The sequence below is a fragment of the Pinus tabuliformis genome, chromosome 4_1 (genome assembly GCF_031772625.1).
Source record: "Pinus tabuliformis cultivar Carrire ecotype Pingquan chromosome 4_1, CPIR1, whole genome shotgun sequence".
NCBI lineage: Eukaryota > Viridiplantae > Streptophyta > Pinopsida > Pinales > Pinaceae > Pinus > Pinus tabuliformis.
In genome coordinates, this window is record NC_142303.1 from 916,248,715 (window position 1) to 916,265,589 (window position 16,875).

Consider the following 16,875-nt stretch of genomic DNA (forward strand, 5'->3'; position numbering starts at 1 on the left):
TCAGTTAATATTCTGTGGGATCTAAAGTTCCTCTTTTGCTTGGATCTAAAGCTCCCTCTCAAGAGAGCACCACATTACTTTCTCCTCATAAAACTTTACATCCCTTCACACAACTTTCATTTTGAGGGATGAAAAGTACACACGGTAGTTGTGGGGAGTTTCTATGTAACCCAAAATTACCCCCAATTCTGCGGTCAACTCAAACTTATTCCTTGATTCTTTGGACACAGGGTAGTAAACAGAGGCTCCAAAAATCCTGAAGTGCGACACATCTTGATTTCTCCCCAAAAAAGCCTCCTCCAATATAATCATGCCAAGAATTCGATGAGGACTTTGGTTCTTCAAACCGATTGTTGTGTTGCATGCCTCAACCCACAAATGTAGAGGTAGGCCTTGGTCATGAAACATCACCCTTGCTTCTCCCACAATGCTACGGTTCTTTCTCTCAGCCACCCCATTCTATTGTGGGTTGTGTGGTGTTGTCAACTCTCATTGAATGCCTTCATTCGCACAAAAAATTTTAAATTCATTCAACGCGTACTCACCTCCATTATTTCTCCTGAGAGCCTTCACCTTCTTGTTGGTTTATTTTTCAACCATTGCCTTGAATTTGACGAACTTGGAGAATCTCTCATATTTCTTCTGCATGAAGAAGATCCAACACTTCAATGAAAAATAATCCATTAAAATGGCAAAATATTTGTGTCTGGCAGTGGAGGCTGTCGAGAAAGGTCCACATACATTAGAGTGGATCCTTTCTAGGACTTCATGTGCTTTTTTGTCCCGATCATGGAATGTGGATTTTGTGTACTTCCCCAATGTACATTCTTTATATACATCTTGCTACTTAAGTGCTCCTTTATGGAGGCCAATGGTTATTTGTTCTATAATCTTCAAGGTTCCATGATGTAAATGGCCAAGTCTTTTGTGCCAAGTTTCACCCACATCACGGCCCTACACTTTTTCCGCCTTAGTGCTTAATGCAACACAATCTTCCACATTTAGATTATATAGGTTCTTTACATGAACCTCGATCTGTTTCACCTATCCCATGGATATGTGTTTAAGGAATTCTTTTCCTTTGCTGAAGATCACATCATAACGATGGTCTTCCAAAAATGCAACAAAGATGAGATTTTTCTTTAGGCCTAGAACGAACATGACATCCTTGAGCCTTAAAGGGGAAATCGACTCCCTATGAAAGGTGAATCTACCAATACCGTTGTGCCATACCTTCCATCATCCCCTAGCTTGGTGTGCATTTGGAGATATTTCTCCTCCAAGTTACTAAAAAAATCTCTACACCATGTCATGTGGAACGGTGCACCTGAGTCCAAGTACCACATGCTCCCCATCACTGTGCTAGACATGCATGCGATAAGGGTAAAGTCAAGCTTGAACTATGAAACCAAAGCGGCTTCACCCACTGCTCCTCTTAAGGTCTTCTTTCTTGCGTTTTTGTGCGGCCACTTCGTGGCATAGTGCTCCTATTCATTACATTGGAATCATTTAGTTTTTGACAAATCTTTCTTCTTTACTCCTTGGTTGGATTCTGGTTTGGTTTGAGATTTCTTCCCTTTTCCCTTCTTTGGAGTTTTCTAACTCCAAAGACTTCTGGGTTAGACCTAGGATCTCAGCCACATAGTAGTCCATTCTCTAAATGGACTAAACAGATGAATGATATTGATGCTAAGGAAGAAAAATCCTCTCATTTTAGTAATCAGGGTAATACAATGTTTACCAATTTTGATTGTCTAAATAGAGATCAGACATTGATTTTGTTGCAAAAGATAAATGCACGGGGATTCCAAAAGAAAGCAGATCCTAAAGCCTCCTAGAAGGATGTAATCATCCAAATCACATGGGCACTAAATGGTAATGCTAGATTATGGTGGGGTATGATTACCAGAGAAGAACAATTAGAAATCCTTGACCATGATGATCCTCTACAAGCTATACTTGAAGCCTTCTCTCATGAATTTCTCAAGATCATACCAACTGATGCAGACTACTATGCTCAGCTATTTATGAGCCAAAGGTTATGTAGTCTTGACTTGCTTTCAGACTACTATTGCACTATGCAAAATCTCTTCTACAAGATTCCTGATTACCATAATGTAGCCTACCTAAGACATTATCTTGCTTCCATGCCAGGGAAAATTCCTGAGTTAGTTCATCAATCTCTCTCTGCTCAAGGAATTTTTATGGAAACACTTTCGTTGGTTGCATTGCATCAACATATACTCACTATTCTCATAAATGAATGTGTTGCATATAAAACAAAGAAGAATGTAAAAAAGAAGTTGCATTTTAACACCATTATTTGGGACTCCTTTACAAAGACTTATAGGTTTGGATTCTATAAGAACTCCTCCAAGAAGGGTTCTCAGAAAAACCAGAACCATAAGTGTTATTGTTCTCCGAAAGGGTCTAGACAAAAGAAATAATATTTCAAGAAATATCCTCAAAAGTTTAGAAGGTCTCCTAGATCCAGGTATGTCTTTAGAAAAAAAGAGAAAAACCAACTAAAGGATCCATGTGCTTTATTTGCGGAAAAAGTGGATGTTGGGCTAATAAGTTCCCTAATAAAAAGAAAGGAGTTCAAAACAAAATATGTGAGTTATTCACCACCACATATAATCCGACTGATTGGGATCTAGTTTCACAATCAGATTCTGACTATGAATACTTTTATGTATATAGTGACTCTAGTTCTGATGTAGAAAATAATTTTCATAAAATGTCTATAACATGTTCTTCCAGCAGTGATGACTGTACATACATTTCAAATTTTCTTATGTTTTCTGTACAAATTTCAAAAGAAATGCTTCAGTCTCTCCAAAAGCAAAAAGATTCTCTTGCTCCAGGATTGGTAATTCCCTGACAAAGACTCCAAGAGAGCATCAACAAATTAAAAGAGTCTTTAGTGTTGTAGAATGACGAAGAAGAATTAGATCTAGAGGACTAGTATAGACCCTCCTATGCTTCGGTCTTAGAACCACTTCCTTCCTCATGTTCTCTGGAAGAAATGACTTTAGATGAAATCTGGAAGACAAAAGAAGATATAAAAACAAACAAACAAAAGCTGGTAGAATTAGCAGATCAGATTCAACAAATTATTCAAAAACTTGAAGAAATTAATTCAAAGTTTACATCTCTAGTCCTCGCCCATACAGATATACCAATAGTTAAGACAGAAGAAACACCTCCTAAACACATTTTTGATATCAGCTCTATAGGAGATCGGATGGTCATCCCAATTGGAATCAAAACTGATGGCTATAAGTATTATGAATTGGATGCACATATAGACACGAGAGCTATGTGTAGTTGTTGCAAGTATAAATCCATTCCATCCTCTTTTTGGCAGCCCACACAGTTGCATTTTAAAGTTGTTAATAAAAAAGTTCATGAAGATTTCTTATTTTGCCCCTGATTTTCCTATATTGCTTTCATCTACTATTGTATATGTCACCCTTTATAACTATGATACTGGTTGTGATATGCTATTGGGACAAGATTTTGTGAAAAAATATATGCCTATCCTAGTTGACAAAGATGCAATTACATTCATTGTGCAGCAAGCCAAGATAGCAGTCCCAGTTAAAAGCAAATATGTAATCCGAATTAAGTCTGATACTCCAGAGACCATTGAAGGTTGAGGACTTGGAAAAAATTCAAAAGATAATCAAGCATGCTAACCTACATGGCCAAGAATTGTTAAAAGATATTGTCTCCAAACTCCAGAAGGACTGCACTTCAGAACATACTGACGCCTTCTGGTTTAGGGAAAAATATTTTGTAAATTTTCCTTTCAAAGATGCTCAGACCCATCAAGCGCAGAAAGCATCTGCTAATCACATGAGTCCCTCTGAATAGGAACTTTGCATGAATGAAATAAAATAGTTGCTTGAGATAAAGCTCATTGAGCCCCGCAAAATCCCATGGGCATGTCTGGTGTTCTATGTGAATAAACATCCATAGCAAAAAAGGGGTAAGAAGAGGTTGGTAATCAATTATAAAGTTCTAAATGATGCATTACTCCCAATTAGATATCCCTTGCCAAACAAGGAGATCCTTCTCTCTAAGATTGCTAAAGCCAATATCTTCAGTAAATTTGATCTAAAAAGTGGATTTTGGCAGATTGGCATTGATCCAAAAGACAGGTTTAAAACAACCTTTGTGGTACGAGGAGGACAATACCAGTGGAAAATGATGCCTTTTGGGTTGAAAAATGCCACATACGAATCCCAGAAAAGGATGGAAGATATTTTGCAGGATTTACCATTTGTCATTGTGCACATAGATGATTTGTTGATTTTTAGTAGAGATATTCAGCGACACAGATAACATTTAGAAACATTCTACAGGTTTGTATATAAGCATGGTTTAGTTTTGTCCAGCTCTCTTGATAAGTTCATTATCGGGTCATTATCGGGAAAACAAAGATTAATTATCTTGGTCTAATAATTGCACAAGGTAAGATTGAACTTTAGCCTCACACATTGCTTTCTCTCTTAAATTTTCCTGACCAACTTCCAGATATCCGGATAGTGCAAAGATTCTTAGGTGCACTAAATTACATCTGACAGTTTTATGTCGAACAAACTCCCGAAACTAGAGTTCTACAACAATGTCTCAAATCAAGAGCTTCATGGACCTCTGCAATGACTACAACTATCCAGATAATTAAGTAAAAATACAGCAGTTGTCGCCACTGTCTCTACCCCAACTAAATCTTCCATTTATTCTTGAGACAGATTCTTCTAACACGTGTTGGGCTGCAATACTTCTACAAAAATATCCCAGAAAGGAGGAAGTTTGTGCTTATGCATCAGGTACATTTTTAGATCCTCAACTCAAATACACTTCCTCACATAAAGAAATTCTTGTAGTAAAAAAGGCATAAAACATTTTACACTCTTTCTCAAGAGCGTTCATTTCACTGCTAAGACTGATCTAAAGCACATGAAAGGCATGTTGAGTAATAAAAGATTACTTGAACAAGGCAACTCCAGAATTCTCAGATAGACATCATGGTTGGAAGGTTGTGACTTTGACATTGTCTACAAGGCTGGAAAAGAGAATTATTTAGCAGACTTGCTCACCAGAGAAGGAGAAAACTCTGATAACCCTCTTCAGTTGCGAAAGTTTGAGATTGGTAACATCTCTTCATCCAGAGAAAAAATTGTTGTTAATTTATGCCCCTCATGTCATTACACATATTGTTGGGAATGTCTCACTCAAAGCGTCAAATCCTTTCCAGTTAGATCCAGAAGATGATATTAGAATAATGGTTCAATTCATTAAAAGGAAGATAGTCATAACATTAACTGGAATATCATAAATAACCATCATGTTTATTTCGGCCAAGCTCGAGCTCTTTATTCCAGAATTGTCTACATTTTTTATCCCAGCATCACTTCATTTATGTGAATTGTCCTGAAGAGGACAGAGTGCACTGATGCTACAATTCAAAATTTTGACTCATTGTAATCAGTGGTTTTTCTTCTCGGATGAAGTCAAAGAGTTTCTGGTATTCTCGCTGCTTCTGTGTGTAACCAAATAAAGAACACATCATTACATAAAATGGAATGAAAATTAAAATTCGTATCGCGCCAAATCCTAATGGATAAAATGAAGACAAACGCGATTCATTTGGCATTGATTTCTGAGAACCGTTCTCGAAGGCTACAAGACGGGTATTTTACTATTTTCTGTCTCCTTCCGTTTCTGAAGGCGTTTCCTACCATAAATGAGGACACCTGTTCACCTAGCTTTGTGTTACTTTTGTCGTGGCAGTCTTGTATTAGCATTGCCCACACATGTAAAATAGAAAAACTTATTTTTTCAACAAATTATGATAATTGGTGTTTGAATATCAATGGTAAAAATTTAAAAAATATTTTAAGATTATTTTGAGTTGATGTTTTATCTTCTTGTAATAATTTGATTGATGGTTAAAATATATGAAGTTATAATATTATATACTTATTTTTTAATAAAATAAATGTTTTAATGTTTATCATGATGTTTATAAATATTAATTATTTATTTAATTTATATTAGGGTGTGATATATATATATATATATATATATAAATTTTTAACTATATAAATGTATGAGATTCATCATTTTATCATAGAAATTTTTAAACTTGTAAATAAATTTTATTATAACATTATGGAACAATTCCTTAACTCCTACCCTGATACTACGTTCCAAACAAACTATATCTCATAAAATTCCAAAAAAACTATATCTCATAAAATATATCTCATAAAATTCCAAAAAAACTATATCTCATAAAATATTTTATTTTAGTTTAGTTTAATTTTATGAAATTTTTTATTTTTAAAATAAATCTAAATAAACAAAATATCTTTATACACTAGGGGCATAATTGAATATTTAAATATACTACCTTTAAATATACATAATAAACTACTGTGAAAAGCCAATCCGCCTAGATCAGGGCCAGATGAAACGCAACATAGTACCAGTCAGTTTCTCCTGTTTTCGTGTTACTTTCTAGAAGACTGGATTATAATCGACAATATACGACTAATATTCAACAGCCTAGATGTCACTATTAGAAGTCTGGATGCCATTTTTAACATTCAACAGCGTAGATGTCACTATTAGAAGTCTGGATGTCATTTTTAATCTACATTTTGCACTTATACACACATAAAACCTGCGGATCGTGTGCTCAAATTCTGCATGAATAATATCATCCATTATTCTTCACACTATGAATAAGATGGTCTGTGAGATATAGAAATAACCTAGAGTTTTGGAAATAATCCAAAACTTCTACCGTATTGTAGTCATGAAGTTAGGAGACAATTTTCAAGGGCCTCATCATCTCGTTGTCTTCGTGATCTAAGATCTGCAATTTCCAAATACAACCCAATTAAATGATAAGCAATTCGAAGTATCGAGAATTACAATTAGTGCAACAATGAGAATTCGAGTTTCAGCGAAAGGGGAGACTTACATGGCAGTGATAGACATAGCCGGGTTCAGAAGTGGCGTTGAAGGGATAAGGGCGGTGAGAATCCAGCAGAGAGAAGCGAAGAAGAATGGTAGTCACAAATCCAGGCTGCATCTTGAACACGTTTTTCCAAGTCCTCTCGTTAGCGGGAGGTGGAATCACTCGACCCTTTGCATGCTTCTTTATCTGGCATCTTACCGCGTCGTTTTTCTTCTGCATGCAACTCTTAAACTCCTCAAATTTCAACAGCTTTGTTTGCTTGAGGACGAAAAACAATCCGAGATGAATATGGATTGGATGGTTGTCATCAGTCAGGTTGATGATATGCCATAATTCGCTCGTTCCCTGCCTCGGCGTCTCAGTCACTGGTGCCCCAAACGGCAACCCGTTGATGAACAAATTGGTCGGTTCTCCCGAAGCGCTTTCGTATTCGTACAATGTAATATAACGCGTCCGAGCGGAAACATTCTTGTTGGGAATAGGGTATCGAACCAATCTCTCTGGAATGCGGCTGTCGCGCTGTTTCTTGGCAGCTTCTTTCTTTTTCTCAATCACGAATTTCATGACTTTGCTGTTGAGTTTATTGACGGAATCTCCAGAGGGGAATGGATAAGCAGCGCTGTTAGTGAGAATCGCCTCATCCGTCGATGAATCTGCGAAATCGATGATGATGTCTGCAATCTCAGAGGGGCTCAGCAGTATTTTCTGAACCCTCACGGGAATGGGTAAGTAGGCAGAGTCGGAGCCTATTTGAGTCATAGAAAGCCCATTGTTCAACGCGAACCTATAAAACCTGGCATTGCTGGCGTTAATAATTCGGAAACGATATTTCCTTCTCTTCACTCTCAAGTAAGGCCATGCCTTGCCGTTCACTATTATCACCTCCCCAAAATACTCTGGCTGCACACATAATATTTACAATATGAAAAAGAAACTGAAAAAAGGTAACGAATGCAGTGATTAATATAATATTGTGTAGTACCTGCCACTGGGGATGAATAGAAGGGTTGTTCCCCGTGGAGTTCATGTAAATGGATCCGTCTTTGGCAAAGCTCTTATCGAACACGAGAAGACTACGGTCATATTCCCGACCTGATGGGAGTTTCAGAGGTGTCTCCACGGCCGGGTTTCGAATGATATAGGCGCCCACGAGGCCGGCCAATAGATTTTCTCTGGTGAGACCGAGGGCATGATCATGGTACCACAGATTGCCTGGATGCTGGACGTTGACGTAGTGATATTTAGATTTCTTCCAGGTGGGTCCGGTCTCATTGAATCCAGCTGTAAACCACGCAAGTGAGTTCCCATCGCTCTGCGGTTCACCGATTGCACCGTGGACGTGAACGACGGTGGGGATTCCGCCGTGTTTGGTTTTGGCAGTTGCAATGGTGGGATCCCACGGAAGAATATGTCGAGATGGCAGATGATTTTCCCACGTCACGAACGTCTCCACGCCTTGGATGGCTTCGATCGTGGGACCTGGCACGCTCGCACTCTCCCTGGATGTTCCATATGCAAACACAGTACTCGCAGGGAAATGCCTGTGAAATTTCTGTGCACACAACATATACAAAGAGAAATCATTGGCATGAACAGAAAAATGGCTTCCCTATAATACAGCAAAGTTAAAAAATTTGTACCCATTTTTTCTGAAACATCCCAATCCGAAGTTTGCCCGTCTTCAAACGACCATCTTGGCCGACGAAATAACCTTTGAGTGTGGGCATCTCCAGAAGCTCGTCCACGAACATCTCAATAGGCGAAGTTATCTCCTGCAATTCTTCCTCTGTCATGTTGGCAGTCTTTGCGTGCGAAATTAAAATGCAGATCACTAAAAACACATGCGCAATCGCCACCATAATCCTCTTCATTTTTGGCCCTGCAATAAAATTAAGACCAGGTCTACCATTATTCGGACTCACTGATCAATCTGTAAAGTATTGTCATCTTCTTAATCTATTCGCTACTTCGATCACTTACCAGGAAGTTTGGTGAAGCTCCTTACAGAGAACCAGGAAATAAACAAATGGTCATAAGTTCGATGAACCTCCTTACAGAGAACCAGGAAATAAAGAAATGGTAATCTTATAAGTTCGATGAACCTCCTTACAGAGAACCAGGAAATAAAGAGATGGTAATCTTATAAAGGTATGGTTGGTTAAGATCTAATGTGCTGCCAAAATTCTCGAAGCGCAATATTACTTCGGGGTGAAGTATCATCTAACTGAATCCAAAAGGATGAAGACAAGTGTCATTTGATACATTGTGATTTGGACAGATTCATGGTTTCCTACCACTACTACTTTCCGTTGAGGATTAGTCGACTTTCGCTTTAAATTACAGGATGAACACCCGGAAACGTGGCGTGGCAATATTAATCTTTTCATGTTATCGACTAGTTCCTTTGAAACAGGTGTCCCTCCCAAGCCACGTAGTGAACACACTATTTGAACGAGCCTACACCATTCAAGCACACTATTTGAACGAGCCTACTCCATTCAAGCACACTATTGGAACGAGCTCAATCCATTCATGTCTAGTCATCCAGCGAAGCGCACTCCATCTTGTTATTTAATCATTTTTTAAAGTTATCTTTCAAGTGACTTGCATTACGGTAAATCACATTCATTTTTGACAAATTCTTTTCTTTTCTTTATTGCTTTTTTTAATAAATCAAGATTATAAATTATACATTATAAGTATATTTTAAATTGATTTTTTTTTTAAATAGGAAGACTATAAATATTTTGTTTTATGTATATGATTAAATTGTAATATTGGTTTTAAGTGATTAGATTTTTAAATAATAATTGTATTATATTATGTTGCAAAAGAGATACTTTAAGGAAAAGTATAGATGAAGAGAAATGTGATATATTACTTGATCTAAATGTAAATGTAGCCTAAGTTTGAGTGAAATATCTTCACAAACCAACCCCAAAATTATTAACTAAATGTGTTCATGTTGATGACCTTATAATCACTTCACAAACAAACCCCAAAATTGTTAATTAAATGTGTTAATCGTGATGACCACACAATCACATCATATGGGGGAATCAAAACAAAAGTAAAAAGTCACACGATAATGACAAGTAAGATGTCATTATCCATAACAACAACCAAACATTGTAACATTAATTTGAAAGAAAATTACTCTTGAAAATCTAGATGGGAAGCTTCCATCAAGCTAAAAGATGTGCTAGATAAAAATGTATTTTCGATATTATCTCTATTAAGAAAATATATTGGTCATAAATGGATTTTTGTTGTTCCCAATGTGTAAAAAAATGTTGAGAAATGTGAGTTGGAACTTTTATGACAAATCATAAAGAATAAGAATGGTTATAAGGTTGTTGAATTAGAAATAAATTTTCATAATTAGAAAGAATGAGTAACAAGTTATGACAAATCATAAACAACGAGAATGGTTATAAAATTCTTGAATTAGAAATACTTTTTTGTAATTAGAAAGAATGAGTAACAAGTTATATGGATAATCATAAATAAATTTTAATAACGTTATATTCATTAAATATACCAATGATACTTATAATCGTTTAGTAAAGTATAGATGTTCTGAAGGAAGACTTGCACTCGATTAATTGTATTGAAACACTTGTCTTCACAAATAAACTCTTTCATATTGTTTTAGTCTAAACACTTGACTCAGATGTTGAATTCAATTAAATTTTCATTTTATAAAAACTAAAAATAGCATTAACCTCATTGTTCTCATGTTCAAGGGATGAATTGAATCATTGTGATGATGGTAGATAACACTTTTCTTTTTTCTCAAAATAATTATCATGGAACAATTTCGATAATAAACTTCAGATTCAACATTAAGTTGCATTTAATTTCTTTGTAAACAGTTTACAAAGACATGTGATTGCTTTGATTGGTTGTACATGTGAATATACAATCCACTTTCTTTTGCTTGGCTTGTATTTTTGACATGTAGTGTTTATGGTTGGACTGTGTTAAATGTGTTTACAGTTAGTCGTAGGAAAGAATACACTGTAAAAAAACATAATTCTCATTCCAAACATTGGACTCATGACTCGTTTGTATGAAAAGAACATGAAGAGAAAGGTAGAAAATGGACAATTTCTCGGCACTCACTTCAAAACTAGTAACAAATTGATGTTAAATATCATCTTTTGGTTCTTCCTCCTCTGGATAATCTTCATCATCACTGGTGTCAGTGTCCAAGCAACCGTCAATGGACATGCAGGTGCGCTTATGCTAGATTTTCCAATCCAGGGCTTGGCAGGCCCTCCTCTGGATAATCTTCATCATCACTGGTGTCAGTGTCCAAGCAACCGTCAATGGACATGTAGGTGCAACCGTCAATGGACATGCAGGTGCGCTTATGCTAGATTTTCCAATCCAGGGCTTGGCAGGCCCACAAGTAGTAATTCATGGTTCCGCAGAGAGAGCAGCGTCGAAATTCATACTTTCTCACGTCGAGACTCTTGCAGATGACATACGTGCAAACACATAGTCTGGTGCACTAAGGCCATTGTTTGAACCACTCCACCATGAACTTGGCTTTTGGATATGATTCCAGCGACGGGATGTTGCATCTGAAGTCTCTTAGGAGTGGGTAGGATCGAAGAGATGAGGATGAGAATGTGGTATTCAGGGTGGTTGTGGTTATGCAATTTTTCACTCACGTTGGTTGCAGGGCTGGTTGATTCTATTTCGATTTTCAGTATTGAGGTAGGTAAATGGAAGTTAGTTCTTGGGTGTTTGCCTAAAAATCTAAAATCTTACAATAATTTTAAATAAAATTGTAATAACCAAATTAAAAAATTAAAAACATGATGTCATATCTATCCAATTATTTTGTTTTCCATAAAAAAAAATTACACTTTGGAAAATGGCGGTTTTAGGATTTAATTAGTATTTTATTTTAAAAATTAATAAAATAAAATTTTATTACTATATATGGGCTCATGAGAACGAGCGTTTAATCCTTTACCTAATAACTTAGTGTAGCCGAGAGTTCTCGAGGGATTGTTATTTCCAAGTAATCGACATTGGGTTTTAGGATTTCAAGTTGTCATAATGAAATTAAATGAACATAAACTAGCATTTGCACCAGATGTTGCAAAGAAAACGCCGTAAGACATAAAGTGCGGAAATCCATTATCCATATGGTGTGTGCATTATTCAATAAGGTGGATCTCTCTAAATTTGTTGCAAACATTTATGTTGTTGCATTGCTAATTTATTTAGAGTCTACTACTACCTCCTCTTCTTGAAATATTAAATTTCTTATCACCCCATGATGACAATCCCTCTAATTACTGGCATCACAATTTTTTCCACTTTAGTGGGTTTACCTTCAACCTAAAGAAACATGAATTTGAGCCACTCAATTAAAAAAAATTGCTAAATTGCTATTTATCAGGTTTTGAGTAAAAACAATTAATAACTCATATTTACAACACTTCAAATATTTACAACCTTTTAAGTCTTGTATTTATAACTCATATTTATAACCCTTTAAAATGAAACTAACTATCTATATTTTTTTAATAATAAAAAGAATCTTCTTTATAAAACTGATGCTCACATGCTACTCCTATATATTTATCTTATATTTAATATTCAGTGTCCATCAATTGAATGACAAGATGAAAGCTCAACTTAATTGCACCTTTAAAACATGACTTAAAAGTTTAATTGGTAATTATTTATTCAGTAATTTGTACATTGTTAATTGCAATTTCTCTTGAAAACCAATGTTTATATCAAAATTTTAAAAATTAACACTCACTTCTCCCGTAGTGTGTTTCTTTATTTGATCGTGGTACTCAAGATTGCCTTTCTCTAAAGTATCCAATGTGAAGATGATATCTTATGTGTTTCCACTTTCTCAGTAGGTTCATGTGATAATATTATTTTTGGTGTTAATGTGTATGTTTTTTTTGTGCCCATCCATTATTTATTATCTAAACATTGATGTTTGAAAATCCATAAGTGGCTAGTGTGAAAATTGCAAGGTATGTTGAGAATTTGGTTATCTAGTAAGCTTAGAGTCATTCTTGAGTCGTTATCTTTACCATCTCAGGAAGAAGAAGAAGAAGAAAAGCCTATTGAATTGAAAAAGAACCCTAAAAAGTATTAGGATCCATGGGTCATTTTTTTTGCATCATGTAGCAAGATCACATGGTTAATTGATTATGCCACATGAAGAATTAGCCTTTGCCAATATTTAGGCTTATAACTAGGTGATTTTTTCTACTAATATTCTTATACCAATTTACCATGATAATTCTCTTTTAAATTAAAAGGCAAGCATTGTTTTTTAGTGTTTCAACTTCATTTATAAAGAGTTTAGTGCTGATAATTAGTAGATTATATGAAATTTTGAAAATTGCACTAATATATTATTGTTGTAAGGCTCTACACTCCCAATGGAACTCATATAGTGAGTGGATAAAGAAATGATAAGTTTTTCAAATGGTGAGGATTTATGATGCGCAAAAGGCGATGCTTGTCATCAACAATGTTTTGACCCCATGCTGCAAAATCCTTATCTGAAGGTGGCTTCCCAGTAAGAATCTCCAGAAAAATAACCCCAAAGGAATAAACATCCCACTTTTGGTTGGGTTTGAGAGTTTTCAATGCCTCTGGGCCCTGGTAAGGAGATACAAAGTTCTTGGATGTGCCTGAACTGCCCAGCAAATTAGGGGTTGTTTGCAGGCTATCGCGGGAGCCAGTGGAGCGTTTGCTCCCTAAAAATATACCTTCAAGGTTCCTTAGGTGGATAGCAGAGCTACTATACTTGACATTGGCAGTGTCCAGTAGCTTTTCTAGCCCAAAATCTGCTATGTATGGCTCCATGTCAAAGCCCAGAAGGATGTTGCTTGGCTTAATATTTCATGAACAAACTTCCTTTCATGTAAATAAGCCAAGCCTCTGGCTACTCCCTTTGCAATTTTAATCCTGGCCAACCATGGCAGAGAAAAGGGAGAGTTTGATGACCTTCCTGCAAGATTGGAGAGATATAGTGTTAGTCAATGTTAATGTGAAACGATCTGAAAAGGATAGGCCACTAAGAACCTTAGAAGCTGAACAAGATGATCAAGATTAGCATGCAACAAGAGGAGAATAACAATTCAAACCCTACATGATAATGGACTCCCTTTTGCAATGATTAGAGAGAACTGGATTTGGTTATCCAGAATGTTGAAATTGAACAAGAATCAATACTCTTTGATAAGCAATACTCTTTGATAAGCAAGGGAAGCATTATACTCGACCTCAAGGAACTCAGTGGGAAAAATTATTAATAACTAGTTAATAATGATTTGCATCAATTTCGTAGATAAAATTTAAGCACAATAATTTTTAAATTACTAGTACTTCTACGAAAGAAATTGCAAGTGTAAGTCTAGGATAGGCCATTTTGTAGCAGAATGGTACACCATATGTAAATAACTTTGATGCTTATAAACTCATCAAAGCTAAAGTGAACATATATGATGCACTTTAGCGAAGATAAAAACATCCGATTGTGACCAGCAATCATAAATTTGCACAAAAGAAGCACGGTCAAGTTTTACGAGCCTTTATTATAGTATGTAAATTTATTTCTTTATGTCTATATATCCCACAAAAGATTGTGCAGATTCCTACCTCGGCTCCACCAACAGTATTCAATCTACCAATCTCACCACCATTGGCCATTATGCGCTCTCTCCTACAGTATCATATATCAATACAAATCAAGAGCTTGAAACAATAAACTAGCTAAACAAAGACTGGTTTCCACAATCAACCAACCAAAGGAATACAGAAACTCGTATAGCACAGAGGGTCATGGTTTGTTCTGCATCATGGCAAGAATCTTACTCTTCAAGATTGGCCTCAAGCTTGTGATCAGCAGTTAAAAGAGAAACCAACCCTCCAAGCGATTCAAGAATGCAGCGACAATCACCTACAGATGCTACCGTGACTGTCCAGCCATCTATTATCACAAAAGTAACGGTGGTTCCCGATGTTTTTTCTGGTAAAACCAAAAGATATTAGAACGAGAAGGATAGGAAGCACCACTAGTAAAGATATACAAGACATGCAGCTAACAAAATATTAATGCACATCCACAAGCATATATCTATATATCTTTGACCTGAAATTCTTTGTCGGTTTTGACAAAGCCTACAACCATGGCTCTTGGCAATGCTGATAACCAATCTTCTCTACTCAAACCTGTTGGCATGGCACTCACAATATCTTTCAGTAGATTTTCCTTTGAATATAGAGCTTCTGCTGATCCATTATGCCCATCAAAGATCTGAAATGACATAACAATATTTATCACTCCACTTGCTCATTACATTTCATGATTCACACACAATACAATGCAATTTTCAAACATGGGAAAAAAATATGCGCCTAAATGCATTTAAGGGCTCGTTTTCTTTCTTCGTCCTAATAAATCAACAACCGACAAAATTCCAAAGAACAGAGACCTGAAAATTAGACATTGCAAACCAAATTCACAACTTCTTTTACGACCCCCCTTAACCCTTGTGTTTTCCCACGGTGAAATACTATTTAGTTATGCATGAGGTACGAGTTCAAATCTCTTTTCTCGCATAAAGAAACGCCTAAGATTTAATTGGTAAACAATAAATAAATACCAACAGCCGAGGAACCTAAACCATAAGCTAAACAAAACAAAATAAAAAAAAAATTTCTAAATAAATTGCCACAGGAGGATAAGCAGAACATACCGCAAAAACAACGAAGGTAGAGGACTCGTCCCCTGGAATTTTTTGGCATTCCAATTTCATAAGAGTGAAGTCCTCTCCTTTCTTGCTTTGGCCTGCCTGGCCATGTCGAATAGTCGGCTTCTCGATCTTCTCATTTTTGAGCTCGCGCTTTAGAAGTTCCGCCAAGGGCACCATCGGACCTTTCCTCCCGTACACAACCCCGTTTCCATTCCCGTTCGCCGACTTCGTCTTCACCGGCATCATCTTCTCTCCCTCTTCGCCAAATTGCAAGCATCATAGGGCTGCCATGCCTACCGACTCAAAAAATATTGTTATGATGTAACACAATATCCCAATACTGTAATGTAATTAATTGATCATTATGATGTGTTTAGTCTCCAAACTGAAGTAATTAATGCATTGATCAATAAAATATGGCTTACCAGGAATATGGTATAATGGACCTGTTCAATATATAACAGTAGAAACATTCCACAGAAACTGATATAAATACTGCAGCCAATTGTTCTCCAGCTAAGTAAGAAGATGTTATGTAGAATAAGATACAAATACAAGCACATGGTCACTTGTCTTATTTCATGGTCTTCCTAAGAAGGCTTATGAAGCAAGTTGTGTAGCATTCTCATGGTTCTGATAAATTATCATTTGTTGCTGAGATGAACATGTATATATAAATATTCTAACCTGAAAAAAGAGCAGTTTCTTCTTTGTATATGCAAACTATAGCTGAACCAATAAATCTAATTTTCAATATTGATTTGCATCAATTTCTTTTGGTCCAACCAGCAATTAAAATCCATCCCCTGCCACTGCAACAATAATACACCATATATCACCTTCCCATTAAAACTGATAATGAGCTGCAAGTAAATTGTGAGAACGTGGATGCCTCATAAGCATGGAGTTAAGTTTGATCCCTGAGCTTTGCTACAATCCTCAACTGTAGAAATATTGAAATTTTTAAGAAGACTCTGGCCATTTCATAACCAGCTGAGTTGACAACAGAGTTTGTCTGTTGCTGAGTCCCAATCATAGAGGTGTCTATATGAGTTATGTCAATGTCTAAGTAGAGCTGTTGAACATGGAATGTGGGTGTAAGTCCTCATCTCTGTCCAACTTATGTCA

The 16,875-nt window shown here is 36.2% G+C and overlaps 2 protein-coding genes across 2 annotated transcripts; both read right to left on the reverse strand.

The window, feature by feature from the left end:
- Positions 1-6,508: 6,508 nt before the first annotated feature.
- LOC149179142 (multicopper oxidase LPR2-like) lies at positions 6,509-9,089 on the reverse strand. The gene is made up of 5 exons (XM_089423781.1): positions 8,978-9,089; positions 8,638-8,876; positions 7,980-8,549; positions 7,001-7,897; positions 6,509-6,892 (listed from the first exon to the last, which is right to left on the reverse strand). The coding sequence occupies exons 2-5, from the start codon at positions 8,866-8,868 to the stop codon at positions 6,839-6,841; spliced, it is 1,752 nt and encodes a 583-aa protein (XP_089279907.1). The 5' UTR covers positions 8,869-8,876; positions 8,978-9,089; the 3' UTR covers positions 6,509-6,838.
- A 4,845-nt stretch (positions 9,090-13,934) lies between these two features.
- Positions 13,935-15,990, reverse strand: LOC149179143 (putative protein phosphatase 2C 5). Its single transcript, XM_089422365.1, has 5 exons — positions 15,751-15,990; positions 15,224-15,308; positions 14,867-15,020; positions 14,651-14,714; positions 13,935-14,000 (listed from the first exon to the last, which is right to left on the reverse strand). The coding sequence occupies exons 1-5, from the start codon at positions 15,988-15,990 to the stop codon at positions 13,935-13,937; spliced, it is 609 nt and encodes a 202-aa protein (XP_089278491.1).
- Positions 15,991-16,875: the final 885 nt, after the last annotated feature.